Consider the following 27777-nt stretch of genomic DNA (forward strand, 5'->3'; position numbering starts at 1 on the left):
CATCCGCCCACTTTTATTTTTACAGATATGCATTGATTGATTCCAATCGTTATGGAAAAGTTTCCTTTGAAGGGTAATCGTGAAATTGCTGCAGAGGGAAATAGCTATATAACGGCATATCAGTCTGTGTTAAAAAAGGTAAGTGTTTGTTGTATTGATTAATTAATTAATTTTGATAAATTCCATTGATAGAAATTCTCTAATAAGTTATTCTATTCTAAGTAGATAAAACACATGTACGTCAGATCGCAAAATATGTCTGAATATTGTTTTGAGACGGTGTTTTTTAAGCATTAATCAACATGATTGATTAATGAATTAATGATTAATGCCACAATGACGAAAACCTAACTAGGAAAATCGTATTTCCTATTTATAACGTGGTTAAAGTCCGCAGTTGTCCTTATTAGTAAAATCTGCGATTAAAAGCGATTTCGATTTTTTTTTTGTGATGAAAGATAAAAAAGAATTAGAAAGGTTTCTAACACATTTTCCTGTTACTTTAAAATCGATTTCAGAAAAAGTTTTAATTAAAAAAAATTGGTATTGTAGAATTTTGCATTACCGTGTTTGTTGTTTTTAATTTTATTTAATAAATGTATACATAACAATTTATTTTTTAATAATTTTTCCTTCATTCTGAGCTTGAAATCGATCGCCTTGAGTTTTTTTTTTCAGCCAAAAAGAAGAAGCCAATAATTAAAGGGTTAAACAATTCTTTCAATTTTCCTTTGAAATTCTTTTATGTTGTGAATTACAATTGAAAAAAATGTGAATTACAATTGGTAATATATTTTGAATTGCAATTCAAGTCTTTCAAATTGATTGTGATGAATTTAAATTGTAATTCTCGACTTACAATTGAAATATTTTAAATTACATGGTTAAATAGATACCCTAAGAACTTGGTAGAGTTGCTTACAAATAGATCACTTGCTGCAAGACAGGCATAACTCAAAAAAAAAAAAAAAAAAAAAAAAATTAATTTTGCAGAAAATCCGTTTTAACAATCGTGCTTCATTAACACGAAAATCGGGTTATGCCTCTCTTGCAGCAAATGAGCGAAATATTGCATGTCTAAACAACGAGGACAATTAAAACAATTTATTTTAAGTCGATATTTTGAGTTATATTACATTTCCACTCATTGATGTACAACAAGTTATACTCATTTTTACAAATTATGGTTACATTATAATGATCTTCTCCCATAATTAGACGTTGGACTTTTACAATTTTTTATATGATTTTTGAGCCGATTTAAAAAAAAATGTGTATAGAATTTAGGAACGCATTTCCTTTTCTATATAATTACATCGATATTTAATTGTAACGTCTGTAGTTATGATTTCAGATTTTGAATACGTTCAACATTTTCAGATGAGTGCGAACAAATAAAATATATTATAAAAATAAAAAAATTAGCGACTTTGAAAAATTTATTTTCATATTGAAATTAGCGTAAGTGGAACGTATATCGATAAAAACCCTATTCAAGTGCCTTAACAACTATATCGAAAAACTTCTCCTACCTTTTTGTACCCTTCACCACACTGTGGTACAGGGTATTATGTCTTTGTGCATATGTTTGTAACAGGCAAAAGGAAACGAGACAGGCCCATAGTTCCTTTTGAGAATATTCATAGAATCACATTCTGAGTCGATTTATGCATGTCCGTCCGTCTGTCCGTCTGTTGGTGTTAAATTGTAAACAAAGTACAGGTCGCATTTATGAACCGATTTGGATGAAATTTGGCATAGCTCATTTGTTTGGCCCAAGGATGAACCCTATTGAAATTGGGAAAAATCGGTTCAGATTTAGATATAGCTCCCATATATATTTTCGTCCGGTTTAAGGTAAATGGTGCACCAAAGACCCTATATATCTGTCGATTTGCACGAAATTTGGTATAACATACTGAATTGAGCCTAGAATGACGTATACCAAGTTTCGTGAAAATCGGTCCAGATTTAGATATAGCTTCGTCCGATTTCATGTAAATGTTGCACCAAAGTCCCTATATATCTTTCGATTTGCACGAAATTTGGTACAACGTACTGAATTAAGCCTGGAATTTTGTCTGCCAAGTTTCGTGAAAATCGGTCCAGATTTAGATTTCATGTAAATGGTGCACTATAGTCCACATATATCTTTCGATTTGCACGGAATTTGACATAACATACTGAATTAAGCCTAGAATGATGTGTGCCATGTTTTGTGAAAATCGGTCCAGATTTAGATATAGCTCCCTTATATTATAAATTGGTTTTTATGAACCAATATATGGCTGATAGGAACGTACTGAAATTAGTATAACCTAACGTACTGAAATTAGTATAACCTAACGTACTGAAATTAGTATAACCTAACCTGTGACAAGTTTCGTTGAAATCGGTTCATATTTGGATAAATTTTTTCGCCCAATTTTAGGTAAATTTGGCATCAAACTCCTCATGTTAGTCAGATTGACATCAGATTTTGCACAACGTACAAAATTGAGCATAGAATTACGTAGTTTCGTTTTCTAGAAGTACAGACATAGCCCAACGGATGAACTATTGATATTTGTTTGAAGTCAATTTACATACTTCTGTGCCATTGTAACAAATGAATGACATGTTTATGGATAGATCTAGGTAGATTCACATTTAGATAAATAACACGTATTTTATTTCATCCAATTTCATGTTAATAGTCCTGTTTAATATACCCATAGTGGTGAAGGGTATCATATAGTCGGCCCCGTCCGACTTTACTACATTCCTTACTGGTTTAATATGTCAGTCTGCATACTCGATATTTTGTAACAATATCTCTTACTCTCAGAAAAGAACTTACGGAGTATTTTTTCTGTAAAATACACCTTTTTTGTTTCAATAAACCGAAAGCAATAAGATGTATTCGAATAAGCATGACATTTTCGAGATCAATGATTGGGTGTTTATTTAATGTTAAATAGGAAGATATGCCGTTATATATAATAATAAAAAAACGATATAAACGAACCACCGCAAGCCCGTTTTTCATGAAAATTTACGTAACCAATTGCAAAGTGACTGCCATATGCCGTCGATATACTCACGACAAACTTTATGAGAAATACATTGGAATAGTGTTTTTTTTTAGAAATGTATAAACCTGGGTAAACCTTGATGATCTAAGTTTTGTAATGAAAAGGAAAGCCAGGAGAAGAACCTACGTACCCACCATTATGCGACGCGTTTCGCCGTTGGTTAAGCGGCTCATCAGGCATATTGGGCTATGTGGCTTTACAAAGGTCGTACGTTGATAACTTGTATTTATTCCGCCCTGATGCGAAACTTGCATACTTGGGTACGTAGGTTCTTCTTCTGGCTTTCCTTTTCATTGCAAAACTTAGATCATCAAGCTCGACTCGAAAGTGTATTAATCACTTAAAATTTCTTAATATTTTTGTTATTATCAAGGCTAAATGATTTTGTTTACGTACTGTGGTGAATTTTAATGCGTTCCATTTTAAGTGACAACAGCCGAAATATCGGGTAATTCAAATTTGCACCTCTTGTAGGAAAACGTGTATTTTGATATAAGAAATAAACAAGATCTTTATCGTTTATAATATTAAAGCTCTCGAAGCCTTTCATGACTAATTAAGAGATTTCATATGTACATAGATACCTACCCAATTCACTAACGTTTCGTTTATAATCGTACACATATTTATCTTTTTATTTAATTTCAGTCGAACGGTCATACCGCTGGCGATACTAGTAATTCAGACCATCCATTAGCAGCTCCATCAAACAGTGCAGCAACAACATCGCTTACTACACCTGAAGATGATGATGAAATGATTGACATTACTCCGAGATCAAGTCCCGGCGACGTTACTAATCATTTTAACTCATATAGTCGTACGAGTACTGCAGACAATTCCGATATGGAAAGAGAACGCGGAGATTATCTCCACCAACAACAATCCACTAGTAGTAGTCATCAAAATCAACGTACACATCAACATGTGCCAACACACAGTGCTTTTGGAGATTCATTGGATGGTAAGAGTATATCAAGAACAATTTTGAATAGCTTATCTGGTTTCATTGTTAATTAGTTAAAACATGGCACGTGATTTGTATGCAAATAAGTGTTGCTATAATTTTGAAAACACCTTTCTTCCGTCGGCAATGACGATTGTGTGTACATTTGTGAAGTTTACCTAACAATTAGTATGGATTTGTTAAGTGTAAACTGTCGTAGATAACATATTTATTATATCTCATATTTTATAAAAAAAGATATTATATTTCTAATCGTAATCATAAATCATTGGTGATGGATTTATGTTAACGGTCTAGAAAATCAAAAATTTGACGAATCACTAATAAAACGAGTAATAAATTTTTCAGTTGAAAACAAAATTTATGACTTGCTAAAATATAATAAAAAAATTGTGAATAATAATATTAAACAGCGCCATCGAGTGGAAACACATTGTAAAAGCTTAGCTTAGCTTAGGACAACTATGTTCGTCGATATGGTTAGCCTAACATACAAATATAAAAATTATGAAAAGCTGAAAAATTGCAAATACATATTCGTTGTTTTCAGTCGTCAATATATATACAGTGGTGGTCACAGAATTAAAACATTTACTGAGGTAAACATTTTTTGGTCAGCCCTCGATCCGTTTGAAGTATTTTTGAAAATTTTTTATTTCAGAACACTTCGATATACTGCACTTAAGAGATTTAGTGTGAAAATAGAAAACTATTCCATGCAATTTTTCCATAAATAATGGTTTTTATGAAAATATATCGACTTTGAAGTGGCCATATAATTAAAACATTGTGTGATTTTTAAATTGACTGCATTTTTTTGAAAATATTTTTAGAAAAGCTCTTTACTTTAGTTAAATTATGTAAACTAAGCACCGATAAAATCATTTACAGATAAAAAATTTTGAAAAAAGTCAGTAAAATCTATCAAAATTGTCAAAAAATTGTACAGTACACCTTACATTCAGAAAATCACCCTTATTATAAAAAATAAAGGTCCGGATGCACCAGAAATTTCAAGAATTAGTAGAAAACAGTAAATAATTCGCAAAATAAATAAGTATTTGAAATAAAAACTCAAAAAATGGGAATTAACCTAAAAGAACGATTCAATTTCAATAGCCTTTACTGAAGAAGGCCGGAATATTTTTGCAGTATGTGAGAAAATATCGATTGATATTGGTATTTATTATATCAAATCGATTGTTCGAGTAGTACAGAATATATTTTATCAAAAAATATATCAGTCACAACAGAACGAACAGAGATCAACGCCTATGTTGACGAGTAAAAGTTTCTGGCACACAGCAGCATTTTTGATGTTCAACACAATACTTCAAATATTTGTCAAATTGTAAAATTTTTCATTCCTTGATACTAAAATAGATGGAAGATATTCGATGGAAGATATTCGATTCAAAAAATATTATTTTGGAAAAATATTGTCATGTTCAATAGATTTTAAGGGTCAAGAGTTCACCATCAAACATGCTGCTGTGTGCTAGAAACTTTTACTCGTCAACATAGGCGTTGATCTCTGTTCGTTCTGTTGTGACTGATATATTTTTTGATAAAATATATTCTGTACTACTCGAACAATCGATTTGATATAATAAATACAAATATCAATCGATATTTTCTCACATACTGCAAAAATATTTCGGCCTTCTTCAGTAAAGGCTATTGAAATTGAATCGTTCCTTTAGGTTAATTCCCATTTTTGAGTTTTTATTTCAAATACTTATTTATTTTGCGAATTATTTATTGTTTTCTACTAATTCTAGAAATTTCTGGTGCATCCGGACCTTTATTTTTTATAATAAGGGTGATTTTCTGAATGTAAGGTGTACTGTACAATTTTTTGACAATTTTGATAGATTTTACTGACTTTTTTCAAAATTTTTTATCTGTAAATGATTTTATCGGTGCTTAGTTCACATAATTTAACTAAAGTAAGGAGCTTTTCTAAAAATATTTTCAAAAAATGCAGTCAATTTAAAAATCACACAATGTTTTAATTATATGGCCACTTTAAAGTCGATATATTTTCATAAAAACCATTATTTATGGAAAAATTGCATGGAATAATTTTCTATTTTCACACTAAATCTCTTAAGTGCAGTATATCGAAGTGTTCTGAAATAAAAAAATTTCAAAAATACTTCAAACGAATCGAAGGCTGGTCAAAAAATGTTTACCACAGTAAATGTTTTAATTCTGTGACCACCACTGTATATATATATATATATATTAGTTTGGGGAAAAAGAAATCCATTACTGGTTGTACTGACAGATTTCTCGTAAAGTATCGACCAATCAATTTCAGATTTATGCTCGTTGGAAGTGTGACATTTCGCAGTAAAAAAATATGTTGCTGTTTTTTGTTTGGTGCTTTCAGTAGTGGGTTACAGGGTGTTAAAAATGGAAGTGAACAAAGAGAAAATTCGGTACATTTTAGAGTTTTTCATTGACAAAGGCGAAAATGCAAGGCAAGCGGCTAAAATTGTGAATGGTGTTTATGGTTCCGATACTGTAACAGCCAATTATGTGTAATTTTGGTTTCATACATTCCGTTCAGGAATTTTTGATGTTAAAGATGCACCTCGCCCGGTAGGCCGGTCGTCGAAAATGTCCATAAAGTAGAAGAAATGATAGAGAAATGCCTTTAAAATGACAATAAGTCAATTGTGGCCTATAGATCGACTCGAAAAAAAAACAAAAAATTAATTAAATTAAGTATTCGGTCCACTTCATCCCAATAGTATTATCTGATCATCATCGAAAATTATAGGCGTTGTTTTTGACCATGCCTGGATCCGCATGGAAAATTTCAAAGCGATCAGTGCTTTATTTTCGCCCTCTAGTGTGGTAATGAGTTATGGTGTTTTTACACGATATGTATTTTACATATGTGCTGTCACTTTTTTGCATATGGAAATCGAACTCGTCATGTGAAACATACGGAAATTTCAATGTGTCAAAACGATATGCAATTACATATGTATTTTTTCCGAATAGGACGCGCTCTATTTTCGTATGTGAAACATAAGGAAATCAGCTGTTTGAATGAAACACATTAGGTTCGTTCGTTTACTTTCCCAGTAATATTTACTCAGTAAGAATTTGCAGAGAGTAAATACGAATTTTTCCTTCTCAAGAGAGAAAACTGCAAAAAGTAAACGAACAACATCCAGTAAAAAGATTGTTTCGACACAGCTGATTAAAACAACAAACAAATTGGCGCAAACTAAAAAACAGCATTTTTATTAGAAAAATGGATAACAAGCGGAAAATGTATGTTGTTTACCAATACTTGCGTTTTCTTCATCAATTTTAATAATACAAAATCAATATAAAATTCACAAAACAATCAATTTGGTTGAAGACAATTTTTTTGTTTGTTTACAAAATATAGCAAAACAGCTGATTAAATATCAGCTGATGGTACAAGAAAATTCTTACTGAGTAAATTTTCCTTGTAAGAATTTGCAAATACTCAGTAACACAACTGTCAAATCTGCTCTCTCAATTCACTCTCTTTTACTGGAGTTTTGGGTAAACGAACAACATTTTGTAATAATTTGTACAAATTCGTACAAATTATTGAGTAAACGAACGAACCTATTGTTGGAAGAAAATATTTCAATTGCAAGTCAAAGAAAAGGATGAAAAGGCAACATATACAAATTATTATTTCGTTTGTTTGAAAAAATAAAAGTGTTTTTTTTTTGTTTATAGGTTATGTCATATGTAAAATACATATGCCGATTTGAACACAAAAATAAATGTTTTGTGTACGCCGCTAATTTTGACACATATGGATGAAATAAGTGACAGCACATATGTAAAATACATATCGTGTAAAAATACCATTACTAAATGATATATGAATACGTAGGCACCTGTAAATATTTAAGTGGACTCCCACATCCGAGTACATACGACAATATAATATGTATGCCAATTTAAAGGTCAACCATTCCCTTTGAGTATACTATCAACTTCTCGGGAATACAAATTTTGGAATTTTTCACACAAAAGTCAGGGTCCACTTGACCCGCTAAATATTGACCGATCTTTTGACAATATATAGTTGCGTAGGGTATAAAAATAATGTAGCTTCGCAATCCGGGTTATAGAGTCAAAAAGAACAATAAGTTGTGAAATGCAGTCTGGATTATCGATGTTTTACTGTATATGTACATGTACTTGAATGTACTTGAGTTAGTCATTTGACAAACATTAAAAAATATTTTTTTTTAAGAATAATACCTTTTAAGATATCATTAAGAATTTATTGTTTCACGGTATGGAGGCTTTGAATTGCATTTATTAAAATACAGTCGAATCCGCTCAATTGCAAACCGTTTAATTGAAAACTTCAGTTAATTGTAAAAAAATGTTAGAACCTATTAATTCTTTAAACATTTCACACAAATTGCACCGTTTAATACTTCGTTAAAATAAATAAAAAGAAATTACTTCTGAAAGGCAACATCAGTTTTACGTGGTGACTAATTTTAGGAAAACCGTTTGGCAACCCTGTCGTGGTTGTTGATAAATTTTTGTCGTGCTCCTGTTTTTGATTAAAAATATTTATTTTGTGTTTTTTTTTTAACCCGTTTGTGAATCTTAAAAAGTGTTAACAGTGTTTATAATCTATTTTTGATTTGTCTGTGCTCATTGGTGTTGTGAGTTTTTTGATAAATAATAAAAATCAATTTGTTTTCTAATTGGTATTCTGTATTCCATTCCCTGTTTGTTTCCCTTGTTACATTTCTTCATTTGTTTGTTGTAACATTAGGTTCGTTCGTTTACTCAATAATTTGTACGAATTTGTACAAATTATTACAAAATGTTGTTCGTTTACCCAAAAGTCCAGTAAAAGAGAGTGAATTGAGAGAGCAGATTTGACAGTTGTGTTACTGAGTATTTGCAAATTCTTACAAGGAAAATTTACTCAGTAAGAATTTTCTTGTACCATCAGCTGATATTAAATCAGCTGTTTTGCTATATTTTGTAAACAAACGACAAAATTGTCCTCAACCAAATTGATTGTTTTGTGAATTTTATATTGATTTTGTATTATTAAACATTAAAATTGATGAAGAAAACGCAAGTATTGGTAAACAACATACATTTTCCGCTTGTTATCCATTTTTCTAATAAAAATGCTGTTTTTTAGTTTGCGCCAATTTGTTTGTTGTTTTAATCAGCTGTGTCGAAACAATCTTTTTACTGGATGTTGTTCGTTTCCTTTTTGCAGTTTTCTCTCTTGAGAAGGAAAAATTCGTATTTACTCTCTGCAAATTCTTACTGAGTAAATATTACTGGGAAAGTAAACGAACGAACCTATTATTCTTGTTTATTTTCTTATTATCTTCTCAAAACAGAGTTGCCAATAAGACTTATTTTGTAGAAATCAAAGGACTACGAATTCCAGCTACTTTTTTGAATTTTATCTTTTTTTCAAATATTTGAATTAAACATTTTTTAAAATGGTCTGTCCGTATGAATTGTGTAACATCTCTAACGAAGATGAATTGTGCGTTACATGTTGGTTTTGTTTAAATCAGTGGCATGTTAAGTGTGCTCATATCAACGCGAAAGTAGTTGATACTATTAGAGACAATGTTGGCGTTCGTTGGTACTGTGTTCACTGTAGAAAACTTTCTGCCGATTTTTATAATTTTGTAAAAGACTTGCATTCGGAGCTTGTGTCCATTAAGAGAGACTTTACATCATTAACAAGTCGTTTTGAAAATTTTTCGAATTTGTTTAATAAGTACCAAGAACTCGATGAATTTGTATCGTCGACGTCCGTTTCTGGGCAGAAACGAAAGCGGTCTTCGAAGAAGGCACCAACTAAAGTGATGCCTATTCGTAAAGCCTCTGTTTCTGCTGGGAATACTGCATCACGAACAGCGTCAGATAATATTGATAAAGCTGATGCTGTTAATGATCAGACTTATGCCAGTGTCGCGTCTCATGCAACCATGGAGGCTAGCAAGGATGTATTGGAAGTGACAATACCTCATAACGCTATGAGTATTGATAACAGTAGTCTTGAGGAGACCGTCAAATCTACTCATAGTACACAGGTGTTGTCAGTTCCTTCATTTGGTGCGTCTTCCGATGTTGTAGCTGGCAATTCCCCACTACCTACCCAAAGACCATTATCAATGGCCCCTGTCATGAAAATGTTTTTTGTGTCTAGGTTTGCGCCTGATACCTCGGCTGAGGATATAAATTACTATATCAAATCAAAAATAAATGGTAATTATTTTCTAAGATGATACAAGCTTCGATCGGCATATTCTGAAAGTAGATCATCATTTAAAATATTATATGATATATTTCCAAGTTTGATATCGAAAGATTTTTGGCCTGCTATAGCGTTTGTTAAAGAATTTCTAGAAAGATCAGATAGTTTAGCTCATTTACCTCAGAGATCTGAACCAGTATCAAAAAACTAGATAACCTATTTACCACTTGCTATCAGAATGTAAGGGGCTCAAAACGTCTGTGTTAAATAGTGAAATTATGTGGTCAAAAAATCAAATATTTAGAAAAGATCGTACTGGTAAAAAAGGTGGCGGCGTCCTTATTGCAGTTGATGCCAAATTCTCCACTAATTTAATTAAGTTAAATTGTTTTTCTGATATAGAATTTATCTGCATATCAATTGAATTGGGTAAATTTAAACTTTTAAGTGCTCATATATACCTCCTTCATCACATCTTGATGTTTATAATCAGCATTTAGCAGCACTAAACTCAATTATTAATATTATGAATGATTCCGATAGAATTTTAGTTATTGGCGATTTTAATATACCATCTGTAAAGAGGCTCTCATTGCCCGACTCAGAAAGTTTAACGCCGTTGACATCTGAAGCAAATGTAAACTAATATACATTTGATATTGTTAATCGATTTTTTGAAATTAATCTCCTTCAAATAAATAATATTTTAAATTGTAATGATAGAATCCTTGATTAAGTATTTGTAAATTTTACACAATTTTTTGAATTAATTCGAATTCCTGCTATATGTACTCCAGAGGATAATCATCATCCAACATTATATATAACCATGAGCCATAATTCTACAATTAAAGAAAGTTCGTGTGACTCATTTAAAAATATTCTTAACTATAAAAAAGCAAATTTTCGAAAGCTTAATTCTGTTATTTCATCTCAAAACTGGACAACTGCATGTCAATGTAAGAATCACTCCGATTTTGAATTTATAATAGATAAATTTTATAATACTCTAAATAAATTTATTTCTGAATGTGTTCCAACTGTTAGAATTAAAAATTCTGACAGATATCCATGGATTTCGAGTGAGTTATCAAATATAAAAAATTTAAAAAATAAACTTTTTCGAAAATATAAGAAGTCAGGCTCATCTATAGACTACGGTAATAATTACCTCAACAAGATCAAAAATAATTTTAAAACTAATCCGAAGTCATTTTATGAGTTTGTTAACTTAAAAAGAAAAGTCTCCTCAAAACCCACAATTTTGAAATGCAACAATAAGGAGTTTGTAAAAAAACTCTGAAATAGCAGAATGTTTTGCAAATTTTTTCGCCTCTACTTATTCATCTGCAGTTTGTCCAAATTTAAGCTCATATCCTTATGAGCTATCCAAAATAGATCAAATATATATGCCTTTTTACAAAGTCAAGATGTTGCTAAAAATTTACATACTCTAAAACCAATTAAACTTCCAGGTCCAGATGGTATACCTAGCATAATTCTCAAATATTGTTGACACTTTAGCAACGCCTCTTACGTTGCTATTTAATCATTCCTTAAATTTTGGTTATTTTCCCACTATATGGAAGAAATCTTTTATAGTACCGTTGCACAAGTCTAGTAGTCTATCAAACGTCTCAAACTACAGAGGAATTGCAAAATTAAGTGATATCCCAAAATTGTTTGAAAAATTAATTACTGCTGTTATTTCTCATGGCTTTCGTAGTGGTCTTTCAACTATAACAATTCTTATAGAGTTTACTTCAATTGTAATAAAGGGATTTGTTTAGCGAAATCAAACTGATACCATTTATACAGATTTTAGTAAAGCTTTTGATAGGGTTAACCATGAACTCTTATTATATAAATTAGATAATATGGGCTTCAGTATAAACTTAGTCAAATGGATATCATCTTACTTACAAAATAGATCACAGCTAGTTTTATTTAAAGGATGTCTCTCAAAATCGATTAACGTACCTTCAGGTGTTCCACAAGGAAGTCACCTCGGGCCGGTTCTTTTTCTATTGTTTATAAATGATTTGCCAACTTCTGTAGTAAATTCTAAATTGTTAATGTATGCAGATGATGTCAAGTTATTCATGACCCATAATTCTGAGAAACAAGCCAATTTACTCCTAAATGATTTAAATAACCTTTTTCAGTGGTGCAGATTAAATTGTATGGATTTAAATTTGAACAAATGTAAACATATGTGTTTTTCTAGAAATTCTTCATTGATGAGGCAATACAATATTAACGGTTCGGTTTTATCAACAGTTGAAACATTCGTGGATCTTGGTATTTTAATGGATCCAAAGTTAAACTTTAACAATCATGTTATTTCTATGGTAAATAAAGCATATGGTGTATTAAGTTTTCTAAAACGGCGGGCCAAAGAATTCTCGGATCCTTACATAACAAAACAACTATACACGTCTCTTGTTAGACCTATATTAGAATATGGTTCTGTTGTATGGGATCCTCAATATGCAATATATTCCGATAAAATCGAATCAGTGCAGAAACAATTCTTACTTTTTGCACTGAGAGGTTTACATTGGAATAGTGATTTTGTGTTGCCTTCTTACACTAGCAGGTTAAAATTAATTCGGTTACCTACATTAAAAAGTAGACGTATTATGTTGAACACTATGATAGTACTAAAAATATTAAATGGTAATATATCCTCTGATTTCCTAATTTCATCTATTAGAATAAATGTTCCTTTTCGATCTAGTAGATATTATCAACTATTATATGTAGATTTTCATCGCACAAATTATTCTATGGGAGATCCACTCAGTAAAATTTGTCTTGATTTTAATTCTGTGTACTCTAATGTAGATTTTAGCAAGAATGTTGAACTTATAAAATCTAATATAATTGTATTTTTAAATGAGTAGTGCAACTTAATAATAAACTGGCTGTTGGAGTAGATTCTGTAGCTGGTTTTCTATTCCCTTCTCACATTCCACCATGATGCGGATTATGGTGTGTTCGCGATCCCTACGAAAGGGGAGGTCGCCCCCTCGGTCGGGAGGGGTGGGAAAGTGAGGCGCGGGAACGTTCGATAATGTTGAAAAACATGTAAATTTAAATTTACTATTCAAAAATATGTCGACCAGTGCATTTACTTTGTTTCAATTATTTTGAATTTATCTAAATATTTTTGATTCATCACATGTGCTTTGAGGTTTAGTTTTTCTGTATTACAATATTGAGCTGATTGTAATTATATTTTTCATTCGTTTTTCAAATCATTGAAGTGACAAGTTCAAGAAAGAAAAGAAATAAAAAACAAGATATTCCATTTCAATTTTGTGTGTTTTTTTTTTATTTGTCTAATTGTTCCAGAAGTTTAACTGAATTATAATATAAAATCTAATAGGTTATGGGCCCAGATAACGCCCTATAAATAAAATTGTGAATATGGACAAGATGAAAAGAAACATAGAACCGTTTAACGGTGCAAAATATTCAATTTGGAAATTCCGTGTTAGATCAATTCTTGCCGAAAATGATGTGCTTAAAGTTATTGATGAAGAAGTGCCAACGGAAATTACTGAAAATTGGATAAAATGCGAAAGGAATGCCAAGGGTATTATAATCGAGTATCTGAGCGATTCGTTCTTAGGATTTGCAAATAATGACTGCAGTGCCAAACAAATTTTCGCAAATTTGGATGCCATTTATGAAAGAAAGAGCATTGCATCACAACTGGCCTTAAGAAAGAGGTTGCTATCATTAAAATTGGAAGGAGAAACATCATTATTAAATCATTTTCATGTGTATGACGATTTAATATCTGAGTTGGTAGCGGCTGGAGCAAATATCGGCGAAATGGATAAAGTCTCACATTTATTGCTGACACTCCCAACATCTTATGATGGTGTAATTACGGCAATCGAAACACTATCTGAAGACAATTTGACGTTGGCTTTTGTGAAGACACGTTTACTTGATCATGAAATTAAAATCAAGAATGACGGAAAAGACACCAGTATGAAAGTACTACAAGCAATAAAATACCGTCGGCGCCCATTTAATAAACCAATATCACATGACTTCAAGCATAAAAAAAGGTTGAAGACCACGAAACATTTTGACCCGTCCATAAAGTGTCATTATTGTCATAAAAATGGCCATGTGAAGAAGAATTGTTTCCTGTTCAAGAAAACATTGGATACGAAAAACCATGGAGATGTAAAAACAGTTCATGCAGCAGTTCAATCCGAGAAAGGATTTGCTTTCATGATTTGTCGGGAAGCTTATGTAAGCAGAGAAGATGGAATTTCTTTTTTGTTAGACTCTGGAGCTTCGGATCACATTATTAATGATGAAAACTTATTTTTTGATTACGTCAACCTTGAATCGCCAATTAAAATAGCAGTTGCAAAATGTGGTGAATATATTCATGCTACAAAACAAGGAAAAGTTAAACTATGGAGTAGAAACCAATACCAGATTACACTTGAGAATGTTTTGTTTTGTCAAGAAGTTCCACAGAATTTGCTCTCAATAAGAAAGATGCAAGATGCTGGATTGTCTATTGAGTTTAACTCCGAAGGTGTCATTGTACGAAACAAAATCCATGTAATCATTCAAGGTAAATGTAAAAATAATGTTCCGATAATTTGTTTTAAATCATATAAAAGCTTGTATGCAGCAAGTGCTGCGAAATGCAATAGTTATCAATTGTGGCATGAGAGATTAGGACACATTAGTAAGAGTAAATTTATGGAGATAAAGAGTAAGGAAATGTTTTGTGATAGTCAACTTCTAGACAATGTGCGTCCCAATGAAGAGTTATGCGAAGCTTGCATAAATGGAAAACAATCCCGATTAAGTTTTGGTAAATTTAAAGACAAGGGACACATAAGGAGGCCATTGTTTGTAATACATTCCGATGTCTGTGGACCGATAACTCCGCCCACAATTGATGAGAAAAATTATTACGTGATCTTTGTCGATGAATTCACTCACTACTGTGTGACCTACTTAATTACCTTTAAATCAGAAGTTTTTTCTGTATTTAAGGATTTTGTTGCTAAAAGTGAGGCTCTATTTAACTTGAAAGTTGTTAACTTGTATATTGACAATGGACGGGAGTATTTATCAAATGAAATGAGGGATTACTGTATAAATAAAGGCATAAGTTATCACTTGACTGTGCCATATACCCCACAATTGAATGGCGTTTCTGAACGAATGATAAGAACTATAACAGAGAAAGCGCGTGCCATGATAAGTGGAGCAAAATTAGACAAAACTTTTTGGGGTGAAGCTGTTCTAACAGCAACATATTTAATAAATAGAAGTCCTAGTAAGGCGTTAAAAGATAATTTGAAACCCCCGTTTGAGATGTGGCATGGGAAAAAGCCTATTTTAAAGTTTTTGAGAGTTTTTGGGTCCACGGTATATGTACATGATAAATTGAGAAAAAGAAAATTCGATGAGAAATCATGGAAGGCTGTACTTGTTGGATATGAGTCGAATGGCTATAAACTGTGGGATGTGGACAATGGACGTTTTGTTATGGCTCGTGATGTAATTGTTGATGAGAGAAATATGCAGTATTCTAGAGATCTAAAAGACACAGACCGTAGTAAACCTGATAATGTTAACGAATTCCGGAAAGAGAGTACGGAAAATGTAATCCTGAATGACAGTAAGGATTATTTAATGAAGGAACCATTGTACTCGAGTGATGTAAGAAATTTCCGGAAAGAGAGTACGGAAACTGTTATTCCGAATGAAAGTAGGAAAATGTTAAATAACGAATCACTTCATTCTAGTGCTGTAAAAATTTTCCAGAATGAGAGCACGGAAAAAAATGTCCCGAATGAAAGTAGGGAGAGTCATTATCAAGAGCATGCATTGCCAGTAAAATGTAGAAATGTTGAGCAAAGTAAAAGTCAATTGCAGAATGACAAATTTATTCAAAATGAAGGTAATTTGATAAGGAAGAGTGATCGCTTAAAAGCTAAGCCACATGTATCATACAATGAGAATGAAACGTATTTAGATAATTGTATTATGATTGCAAACGCATTTGTTGATAATGTACCGAACTCATTTGAAGAACTTCTATATAGGGATGACAGCACATATTGGAAAAAAGCTATTGAGGAGGAACTTGATTCTCATTTTTCAAATGAAACCTGGTCAATTGTGCCAAAGCCAGAAGACAGAAATATTATAGACTGTAAGTGGGTTTTTAGTTTGAAACATGATGAGTTCGGTAATCCGGTAAGATATAAAGCTAGACTTGTAGCAAGGGGATTTACACAAGAATATTTGATTACAATGAGACATTTGCACCAGTGGCCAGAGTCTCTAGCTTTCGGATTTTAATATCTATTTCAAATCAGTTTGGTTTATTGGTACATCATATGGATGTAAAAACAGCTTTTTTGAATGGGGTGCTAAAAGAGGAAATATATATGAGAATTCCCCAGGGTTTGACATGTGAAGATGGTAAAGTTTGCAAGTTGAACAAGGCAATTTATGGTCTCAAGCAAGCCGCAAGATGTTGGTTTGAAGTTTTTGAGGAGGCCCTGAAGGACATGGGATTTGTTAGCTCACCTGTTGACCGTTGTATTTATTTAATTGATAAGGGTGATGTACTGAAAAATTTGTATGTATTGCTTTATGTTGATGACCTAGTAATAGCTTGTTCAAATAATAAAACTATTGATAATTTCAAAGAGTACTTGAAGAGCAGATTTAAAATGACGGACCTTTTTGATATTAAGTTTTTTATAGGAATGAGAGTTGAAAGACATAATGATACAATTACTCTAAGCCAATCTGCTTACATTGAGAAAGTACTTAGAAAATTCGAAATGAATGACTGTAAGCCAATTGGGAATCCACTTCCAACAAACGTTGATTATACTGCACTGAATTCAGATGAAAATTATAACGCCCCATGTCGTAATTTAATTGGATGTTTAATGTACATAATGCTTTGTACACGACCTGATCTAAGCACATCGATAAATATCCTGAGTAGATACAGTAGTAAAAGTAATAAAGAATTGTGGCAATGCCTGAAGAGGGTTCTTCGATATTTAAAAGGCACTATTGATTTGAAATTAGTTTATACAAAACAATCTTGTAGAGAAGCTATATTTTCGGGGTATGCTGATGCTGATTGGGGAGGAAGCAAAGATGATAGAAAGAGTACTACTGGTTTTCTGTTTATGATGTTTGAATCAAATATAGTTTGCTGGAATACAAGAAAACAAAACTCTGTTGCAGCATCCTCTACAGAAGCTGAATATATGGCATTATTTGAGGCTGTAAGAGAAGCGTTGTGGCTAAAGTCATTGTTAACAAGTTTAGGTTTTGTATTCGAAAATCCAATCTTAATTTATGAGGACAATCAGAGCTGCATAAGTATTGCAAATAATCCCTCATGTCACAAGAGATCTAAGCACATTGACATCAAGTATCATTTTTCAAGAGAGCAAGTGGAAAATAATCTGATTAAAATTGAATATATTCCCACAGGCAAGCAACTGGCTGATTTGTTGACCAAACCCTTGTCAACTCCACGATTCATGGAACTAAGAACACAAGTTGGATTAAAGAATTTAGAACACTAAATATAAGTTTTTTTTGGTCTGATTAGGTTTTTGGGTTTTCCCTAGTCCTTGCAACAAATGTTGGACCATAAATATTTTTACCCAGATATAACAACTTGTCAATTTTTTTTTATTAAATACTATTTAAAGGATCGACATATTTTTGAGGCGGCGTGTTGAAAAACATGTAAATTTGAATTTACTATTCAAAAATATGTCGACCAGTGCATTTACTTTGTTTCAATTATTTTGAATTTATCTAAATATTTTTGATTCATCACATGTGCTTTGAGGTTTAGTTTTTCTGTATTACAATATTGAGCTGATTGTAATTATATTTTTCATTCGTTTTTCAAATCATTGAAGTGACAAGTTCAAGAAAGAAAAGAAATAAAAAACAAGATATTCCATTTCAATTTTGTGTGTTTTTTTTTTATTTGTCTAATTGTTCCAGAAGTTTAACTGAATTATAATATAAAATCAAATAGGTAAAAAAAATATTCTGACCATATATGGACAAAAATAAAGTGGTGGAGCTGGATTCCAAGTTAAAAGCTATTTGGAAGAAAATTTCTTCTTTTGTTTAAACTTTGTATTTTTGCCAGCAAATATGATGTCGTTAATTCAGAATTTCCAAAAAAAAATTGTTGCTGAGGGAGCCGAAATTGAAAAGTGGCTATTTTCATTCAAATTAAAAAAAAAAAAGTTGGATTTATTCCTGACATTTCAATACCAGATTTATTAAACCAAAAAAGTTTCGCTCAATTGAATTTCGGTTAAATGATCCGGATTTCGCATTATGGAAAAAAATCTTCCATTAAGCAGTTTTGTAAAAAATCGCACGATGTTTTAAATATATGACCACTTCAAATTTGTAGTTTTTCATAAGAACAGTTATTTATAGAAAAATTGGATGCAATAATTTCCTACCTTCATACTAAAACTTTAGTACAGTCAAAACTCGTTAATGCGCGCAATTGATTGTAGACGCCGATTCGGATTACATATTTTTTTAAATTGTTTTAAATTTGTATATTTATATTTATTATAATAGGTAAATTTTCACTAAAATAGGTGGGACCGTTTTACTATAGACGTCGTGCCAAAATACAATGATAAGGGAAACATTCAATGATCATAATCCTAAAACTGATTTATCTTCACAATCCGGATATAATTCGAATTATAGAGATTTTACTGTATCTAAGTAAAATCTCTATAAACTAACCGAGGTTTGTTCAAAACATTTTTACCGCTGCATCCTTATGTCATTTAAATCTGCAGATGTTAAATTTGTAATTTAGTCTCATTGATCGGTATACATTCAACTGTGAACGAACTCTACGAAAAACGTCAAGTAGTTCTTTACGCAAATTTCCAAGTGTTAAAAACAACTTTTCTGTTATATTTTGATTTTTGTCAGGTTATCGTCTCTTTCTCTTTTATTATCCTATATACCGTTGATCTGAAATGTAAAGACTTCCAAAATGATAGCTGCTTTGCAAAGTGGGGAAAAATACCGATCTAGCGCGCAGAAAATAAAAAAATGAACTTGAAGGAAATTTTAAAACATTAATGCAGTTTTAAAGTAGATTGTTGAGTGTACTTAAGTCCGCATAAAATAATCCGAATTAATAAGTTAGAATGGAATGGAATATTATATTATATTATTTTTAGCTATAAATGGTATTTTTTAGCTATAAAATTGCGATGGTCGTGTGCATTTTGTGAATATATTAATATAGAATTTTGTCAATTTTTGATATATGGTATTGGTATTTAATTAAATGGAATAGTTATATAACCCATAAGTTATTTTAATTTAGGTGTTTCGGGCTAAATATATGTAAGGTCCGTTTTTTAAATTCTTTTGCGAATATGCATAGAATCACTTTTTATGTCGATTTATGCATGCCCGTCCGTCCGTTCATGTATTTTTGTTAACAAAGTACATGTCGTGATCCGATTTGGATGAAATTTGGCACAGTACACTTATTTGGCCCTAGGACGTACCCTATTGAAATTGGGAAAAATCTTTTCAAATTTAGATATAGCTCCCATATATATTTTCGTCCGACTTTAGGTAAATAGTGCACCAAAGTCCCTATATATCCTTCGATTTGCACGAAATTTGGCACAGCGTACTGAATTAATTCTAGAACGATGTGTGTTAAATTTCGTGAAAATCGGTTCAGTTTTAGATATAGCTCCCATATATATTTTCGTCCGATTTTAGGTATGTAGTGGACCAAAGTCCCTATATATCTTTCGATTTGCACGTAATTTGGGATAGCGTACTAAATTAAGTCTGGAGCAGTGTTGCCAATTTAGCACTTTTAGTGCTAGATTTAGCACTTTTTAAACTCGTTTAGCACCAAAAAAAGTGATCTAGCACCTAGCACTTTTTTTAGCATTTTTTATTTTTCAGTAATTTTTTATAATTTTTGTTTCATCCCAACAAATTTTCCCGTTTTTCGATTTCATATTGACGCATTGAAATTTCCCTATGTTTCACGCGTTGAATTTGATTTTCCAATGTTAAAAAAGTGACAGTAGATTTGTAAGCAGGTACTTCATATGGTGACTATGACATTGTCTGCTAGTAGATTGTTTATTTGAAAAAACCAAATAAAGCGGTCCATTGAAATTTTCTGAAAATAAGTTTTTTAATGCACCGACCATCCTGAATGCCAAGTTAAAACCACGTAAGAGTACCGAACAGGACCAAAATAGAAAAATGTCGACAAACATATATTTTTATACCCTTCACCACACTAGGGTCAGGGTCTTATTTATTTGTGCATATGTTTGTAACAGGCAAAAGGAAACGAGATAGACACACGGTTCTTTTTGAGAATATGCATTGAATCACTTTTTAAGCCGATTTATGCATGTCCGTCCGTCTGTCCATGTTAAATTGTAAACAAAGTACAACTCGCATTTTTTATTCGAATTGGATTAAATTTGGCACAGCTCATTTATTTGTGGAAATAGGTTCAGATGTAGATATAGATTCCATATATATTTTCGTCCGATTTAAGGTAAGGCCCTATATATCCTTTCGATTTGCACGAAATTTGTGCATAGTGATTAAGCCTAGAAAGACGTGTGTTAAATTTCGTGAAAATCGGTTAAGATTTAGATATAGCTCCCATATATATTTCCGTCCGATTTAATGTAAATGGTGCACCAAAGTCCCTATATATCTTTCGATTTCCACGAAATTTGGCATAGAGTATTGAATTAAGTTTGCAATGATGGGTGGTGAGTTTCGAGAAAATCGGTCCAGATTTCGATATATGTAGCTCCCATATAAATTGTCGTGCGATTTTATGTAAATGGTGCACCAAAGTCCCTATATATTCTACGATTGGCTTGAAATTTTGCATATGGTACTGCAAAATTTCAGAAAGATCTATGTTAAAATTCATGAATATCGGTTCAGATTTAGATATAGCCGATTTTAGGTAAATAGTGCACCAAAGTCCCTTTATATCCTTCGATTTGCTAACCTCCAAAATCCCGAAATATGAAATTACAGTTACTTTGGGATAATGGGGTGCTGCCGTTAACCAGCAACCCCTAAATATGTACATATATTAATAATTTCTGATAAGGAGATTTTTTACTCAATTTGAAATATCAAATTAAAGCCAATTCGATTTTAAAACGTGTTTATGAGGGCTACGTTTAAAAGTGGACCAATGTTGATAATTTTTAGTAAGAAGACTTTCTACACAGGGAGAATCCGAAATACAAAACCGCATATTAGGTTTTAAAATGTGCCCAAAACCTTAAAAAAATCAAATATTGGGTATGGTATACACAAAAAAGACCAATATATTTAATTTCCAATACCAAATGTCCTAGGAGTAGTGCAATATATGGGCAAAATTCCAAAGCTCTGTTTTCAATATTGCGACCTCAATCGAATGGACATGGCTATGAATATTTCATTATTACATATTAACAATTTTATTCATTTAATTTTTAGCACTTTTTTCTGGCACTTTTTTAAATTTTCTAGCACTTTCTAGCATTTTTTTCAACAAAATCTAGCATTTTTTCTCAACAGAGTTTTGGCAACACTGGTCTGGAGTTATGTGTGTTAAGTTTCGTGAAAATCGGTTCAGATTTAGATATAGCTCCCATATAATTTTCGTCCGATTTTATGTAAATAGGGCACTGAATTAATTCTAGAACGATGTGTGTTAAATTTCGTGAAAATCGGTACAGATTTAGATATAGCTCCCATATATATTTTCGTATGATTTTAGGTAAATAGTGCACCCAAGTCCCTAATATCCTTCGAATTGCACGAAATTTGGATTTATATGTAAATGAAGAGTTCAAAATGTGGCCGAATGCAAAAAGCATACTGAAATAAGTGTAACCTAACATGTGACAAGTTTCCATGAAATCGGTTTAGATTTCGATATTTTGCTTAAAATTTGTTTACATAATTTTGTCCCATTGTAAGGAGCAACTCTATATCTGACCAAAATTTAGTATAGGATGCGGAATGAAATGTTTAATTTAATGTTAATGGTCCTTCAAAAATGCGACGTCTGTTAGTTGAATATACCCCGTACGACTTTACTACTTTCCTTACTGTTTTTTATTTTTTTTTTTGTGTGTCTGTCTAGAACATCATACTAAATTTTTTCCTGCGACTTCCTGCGACAATTTTTTGAAAAAATGCTAATTTGGTGTAGGAAGCTTTTTTAAGGTTTTGTTCAAATAAAATTAAAAATTTGTGAATTTTGTTGATATAATTGATCGAATATGACTTGGAATAGATCACAGAATAACATATAAAAAAACAAGTTCAAAATGTCCGTCCTAAGGTTCCAGAGTAATGGGTGTGAGTATGAAAATGAGGGTATTTAAGTACGCTGCTCTAAACATTGATTATAAACACATGCACTGAATATACATTTATTCTAAATAAAATTTGAAATTACAATGAAATCAGTTGTAAGAGTATTCTCAAATACCGCAGGTAAAGGGTCTACTTTATGAACCCTGAGAAAATATCATTGGTGTAACATTCATATATACACGGTTTTACCTACATTTATGGTTTTCGCTATATGCAAATTACAACAAAATTTTGTCACTAACACCAAATCCCAACTTGTACGAATACGGCCTGTCTACCTTACATGCAAGGATTTGATGTTTAGAATGTAATGTGGAAAAATAATAGCTCCGATCGGCCACTTTTCGAAGAAAGGAAGGCACGTATCAATAATGATTAGAAGGAAGAAATACACATTATTGTTGACACACCTAAGTCAGTATCCGGAACAATAACCCTGGCTTGGCATCGTCGATAACTGGTGTTGACGAAAAATTAATTAAAAATGTTAGTATCATCCATTCAATCATGGCCTGTGGATATGCTATTAACGCAGAGTCATTTAAAAAAAAACTTACTGAGGAAACATTTATTCTTTTCGTGAAATTGTATGCTTGGTTCTATATGACTTCAAGCATACAAAAAATATTAGTGCATGGAGCTGATATAATTAAATGTGCAGCTTTGCCCATAGGAATGTTGTCCGAAGAAGCCATGGAATCCAGAAATAAGGACATTCGGAACTACTGTACACCAGAAAAATTAGTCGTGTGGAAATAATCAGGGATCTTTTCAATAGGTTGATATTTTCTTCTGATCCAATAATATCAAGTTTGTCTCGTAGTACATCCCTTAACCATCGATATAGTGATTAGTATTTAATAAGTAATGCCTAAATTTTATAAAATATATACAGTTTAATTTTTTAGATATATAATATTAACAATAATGATACATATAATAACAATAGTGTTTGCCCTTAACTCACTTTTTACCCTCCAAATGTTTCGGAATTTTTAAAAGAAGCTCCCATTTTAGGAGTACTATTAGTTGCAACGAAAAATGTTGCTTATTAAAAAATGTTTAAAAAGCTTCAAAATAGTAATTTTCAACTAAAAATTTAAGTTTTTTCTAAAAAAATCGCCGATTAACCCACTAATAAAAAAATTGCCAATTTTTTTCATAAAATAATTAAAATTGTCCATCTAAATCTATTCGTATCCAAAATATCGATAAACATACAGTAAAACATCTACTTTTATTTTCTGCGCGCTAGATCTGCATTTTTTCCCACTGTGCTTTGCATTGGAACAATGCCCTATGTTTCATAATGCCACAGTACAAATATTTACGTTGAATACTACTCCAAAATAAAATGTAAAAAAAATCGCTCCTCAAAACAAGACTGCGGAACGAACCTAATTTCCTGCCAATATCTCGCGAGAAACTAAAGAGACGTTGATAAAATATTTTTAAATGTTTATTTCATATAACAGGAGATTTGATTTTTTATTTTATTGTAAAAGAGAATAAAAACGACTTACTCTCTGAAACATAAAGTTGACGATCCAACATTTAAACCTACATTTAAAATCGATAATGCAATTGAGAATTGAGTATCCAATAACAAAGACAAAAATTAGATTCAATGAATTAAATTTAATAATCACACACAATTTTCGAAAATAATTGCCTTTGATTTCAACAGTTTTTCATGCTTTTGTTAACCGAAGACGCAAAAAAACATCATACAAAAATTATATATTTTTGAGTTAATTCGCATTCTTGTACTTTGTTCGCTCGCCTATTTGACTAAAATGAAATAAATTTTCTGCAAAAGAAATACTACAATTTATATGAAATAATGTTATGTTTCGTTCGTTCTGTTTTTACTAACCATTTGTTTTATATGTTCTGCTTTTTTCTCTCAATAGGATTATCATTCTATGGATCTACAGGTATACATTTTAACACGTACTTCTTGTTGTTGTTACATTATCATTTACACTGTTTATGTGCACACTTACAGAACCACATGATGATATACCCGGCATTGGGCAATATGATGATTTTCATACAATAGACTGGCAACGCGATATAGCACGAGATCGCATGCGACATCGTTATATTGTTAAGAAACGTCAAGATTCCTTGTGGGATTTAGTGAAAGGAGCCCATGACGCATGGTCGGGATGGTTGTGCGTTCTGTTAGTGGGAATTGCTGCCGGTTGTGTAGCCGGCATGGTTGACATTGGAGCTAGTTGGATGTCAGACTTGAAGCATGGGATATGCCCACAAGCCTTTTGGTTTAATCGTGAGCAGTGTTGTTGGCCCTCAAAGCAGTCGGTGTTCGAAGAAGGAAACTGTTCAACTGTAAGTTTTTAGTCATTGTAGAATCTGAGAATTTCTAAAATAATTTAATTTCAGTGGAAAACCTGGCCACAAGTTTTTGGTTTAAGTAGAGAAGGAACTGGAGCTTACATTGTGTCGTACATTTGGTATGTTCTCTGGGCCCTACTATTTGCTGCACTCAGTGCTTCATTGGTTCGAATGTTTGCTCCCTATGCCTGTGGATCTGGTATACCTGAAATAAAAACAATTCTGTCTGGTTTTATTATAAGAGGCTACTTGGGAAAATGGACCCTGCTTATAAAATCGGTGGGTCTCATGCTTTCGGTATCAGCCGGTTTAACTTTGGGCAAAGAGGGTCCCATGGTTCACATTGCCAGTTGTATAGGAAACATCTTTTCACATTTGTTCCCCAAATACGGTCGCAATGAGGCAAAAAAGCGAGAAATTTTATCAGCAGCTGCAGCAGCAGGCGTTTCTGTTGCCTTTGGAGCACCCATTGGAGGCGTACTGTTTTCCTTGGAGGAAGTCTCCTATTATTTCCCCCTGAAGACATTGTGGCGTTCGTTTTTCTGCGCCTTGATAGCTGCTTTCGTTTTGAGATCCCTCACACCATTTGGCAACGAACATTCAGTTCTATTCTTTGTCGAATATAATCAACCATGGATTTTCTTTGAATTAATACCCTTTGTGTTTCTGGGTATTATGGGGGTAGGTAAATCCAGTCTAAAAATTGTTATTTTTGTTTAACTCATGGCTTCCGCTTGATTTACAGGGTATAATTGGCACACTTTTCATAAAGGCCAATTTGTGGTGGTGTCGTTTTAGAAAATTTAGCAAATTGGGACAATATCCAGTAATGGAAGTTCTAGTTGTTACTCTAGTCACTGGCATAATTTGTTATCCGAATCCGTTCACCCGCATGAACATGAATGAACTAATATATCTTCTCTTTAGTCAATGTTCGCCAGGAGATGTATCAAATCCTCTGTGGTAAATATAAATGTTTTATTCAGAATTAGGGATTAGCGTAACAATCCTAATGCTATTTAATTCACAGCGATTACACACGCATGAACATAACAAGCGGAGCATCTTCGTCGATAGAGGTAACACAGTTGGGTCCTGGTGTCTATCGGGCAATTGGTCTTTTGATATTGACATTCTTCTTGAAGTTGGCTTTAACCGTTTTTACTTTTGGTATGAAAGTACCTGCCGGTCTTTTTATACCATCACTCCTGCTTGGAGCCATTATGGGCAGAATTGTTGGTATTGGTAAGTTCAGTGTGATTTTAGTTTTTCGGGTTTTTAATATTTTACATCGAATTTCGATTTTATACAGCCGTAGAACAATTTGCATATAGTTATCCGAATGTGTGGTTTTTCACCGGAGAATGTGTACAAGGCAATAATCTCATAACACCTGGCTTATATGCAATGGTAGGAGCTGCAGCTACACTGGGCGGTGTAACCCGCATGACGGTATCCTTAGTAGTTATAATGTTCGAATTGACCGGCGGTGTGGGTTATATAGTACCATTAATGGCAGCAGCCATGGCTTCAAAGTGGGTGGGCGACGCATTGGGAAGACAGGTAATTCAACACAACATCCAATATTTTAAATGATTGTTAAACGAATATAATTTATTTTAGGGTATATATGATGCTCATATTGCTCTGAACGGGTATCCATTCCTAGACAGCAAGGAAGAGTTTGCACATACAACGCTAGCTGCGGACGTAATGCAACCCAAGTAATTAACTTTTAATTTCTTCCAAACATGTCCATATATTCATTAAGGTCTTTACAGGCGAAATGAAACGTTGAATGTTATAACACAGGATTCTATGACCGTGGACGACATTGAAACACTGTTGAAGGAAACGGAACACAACGGCTATCCAGTAGTGGTGTCTAGAGAGAACCAATACCTGGTTGGTTTTGTATTGCGCAGAGATCTTAACCTGGCCTTAGGTAAGCTCGTTCCACTAGTTTTGTGTTTATAAACATCAACATTTTTTGGATTGATTGTAATTAAACAAAATTTGATGACATTTACAGGAAATGCAAAACGTTTCTTAGAAGGTATAAATGGACAGTCGGTAGTGTTGTTTACATCGACAGCACCTGCACAAAACTTGGGACCACCACCATTAAAATTGAAGAAGATTCTTGACATGGCACCAATTACCGTCACCGATCAGACGCCCATGGAGACTGTTGTTGATATGTTTAGAAAATTAGGTTTAAGGCAAACTCTGGTCACTCACAATGGGTAAGTCAATTCATATACATCATATTCCCACCACACTGGCGTTCTAATATTACATTCCTTTTTATTTTTATTTAAGACGCCTGTTGGGAGTTATAACAAAAAAGGATGTATTGCGGCACGTGAAGCAAATGGATAATGAGGACCCGAACACTGTTTTATTTAATTAAATCGGCAGGCATACAAAATTTAATATTATATTAATCAAATTTAGGAAAAGCATGTGAAAGCACTTCATTCAGTCATGTCATTTTTTGCCTTTTAGAGGAATTAAGGTAGCGAAAGCCAATCAAATTCAGTGTATCGTCGTGGCGGTCTATAATTGAAATGCAAAATAAAAGTACTAAACGATGTATTGTTAGACAACATAACTTTATTCCTGTTGTTTTAGCGACAGCA

At 32.4% G+C, this 27777-nt stretch overlaps 1 protein-coding gene across 1 annotated transcript; it reads left to right on the forward strand.

Annotated features, from left to right (window-relative positions):
- On the forward strand, positions 1-27586 carry LOC133338776 (H(+)/Cl(-) exchange transporter 5). The gene is made up of 11 exons (XM_061546880.1): positions 1-138; positions 3723-4038; positions 24786-25129; positions 25184-25816; positions 25881-26098; positions 26166-26380; positions 26448-26698; positions 26759-26859; positions 26917-27080; positions 27168-27381; positions 27458-27586. Exons 1-11 carry the CDS (start codon positions 52-54, stop codon positions 27546-27548), a joined length of 2634 nt encoding a protein of 877 aa, XP_061402864.1. The 5' UTR covers positions 1-51; the 3' UTR covers positions 27549-27586.
- Positions 27587-27777: the final 191 nt, after the last annotated feature.

Source organism: Musca vetustissima, unplaced genomic scaffold (genome assembly GCF_032173495.1).
Source record: "Musca vetustissima isolate MV318-11 ecotype Yass unplaced genomic scaffold, APGP_CSIRO_Mvet_v1 utg14384, whole genome shotgun sequence".
Lineage (NCBI taxonomy): Eukaryota > Metazoa > Arthropoda > Insecta > Diptera > Muscidae > Musca > Musca vetustissima.

Excerpts from the sequence above, each read along its gene's own strand:
- LOC133338776 (XM_061546880.1), top strand. The coding sequence starts at position 52 with ATGGAAAAGTTTCCTTTGAAGGGTAATCGTGAAATTGCTGCAGAGGGA. Across the intron at positions 26,860-26,916 it reads GCGGACGTAATGCAACCCAA|GCGAAATGAAACGTTGAATG; the intron begins GTAATTAACTTT and ends AGGTCTTTACAG. Across the intron at positions 27,081-27,167 it reads AGATCTTAACCTGGCCTTAG|GAAATGCAAAACGTTTCTTA; the intron begins GTAAGCTCGTTC and ends TGACATTTACAG.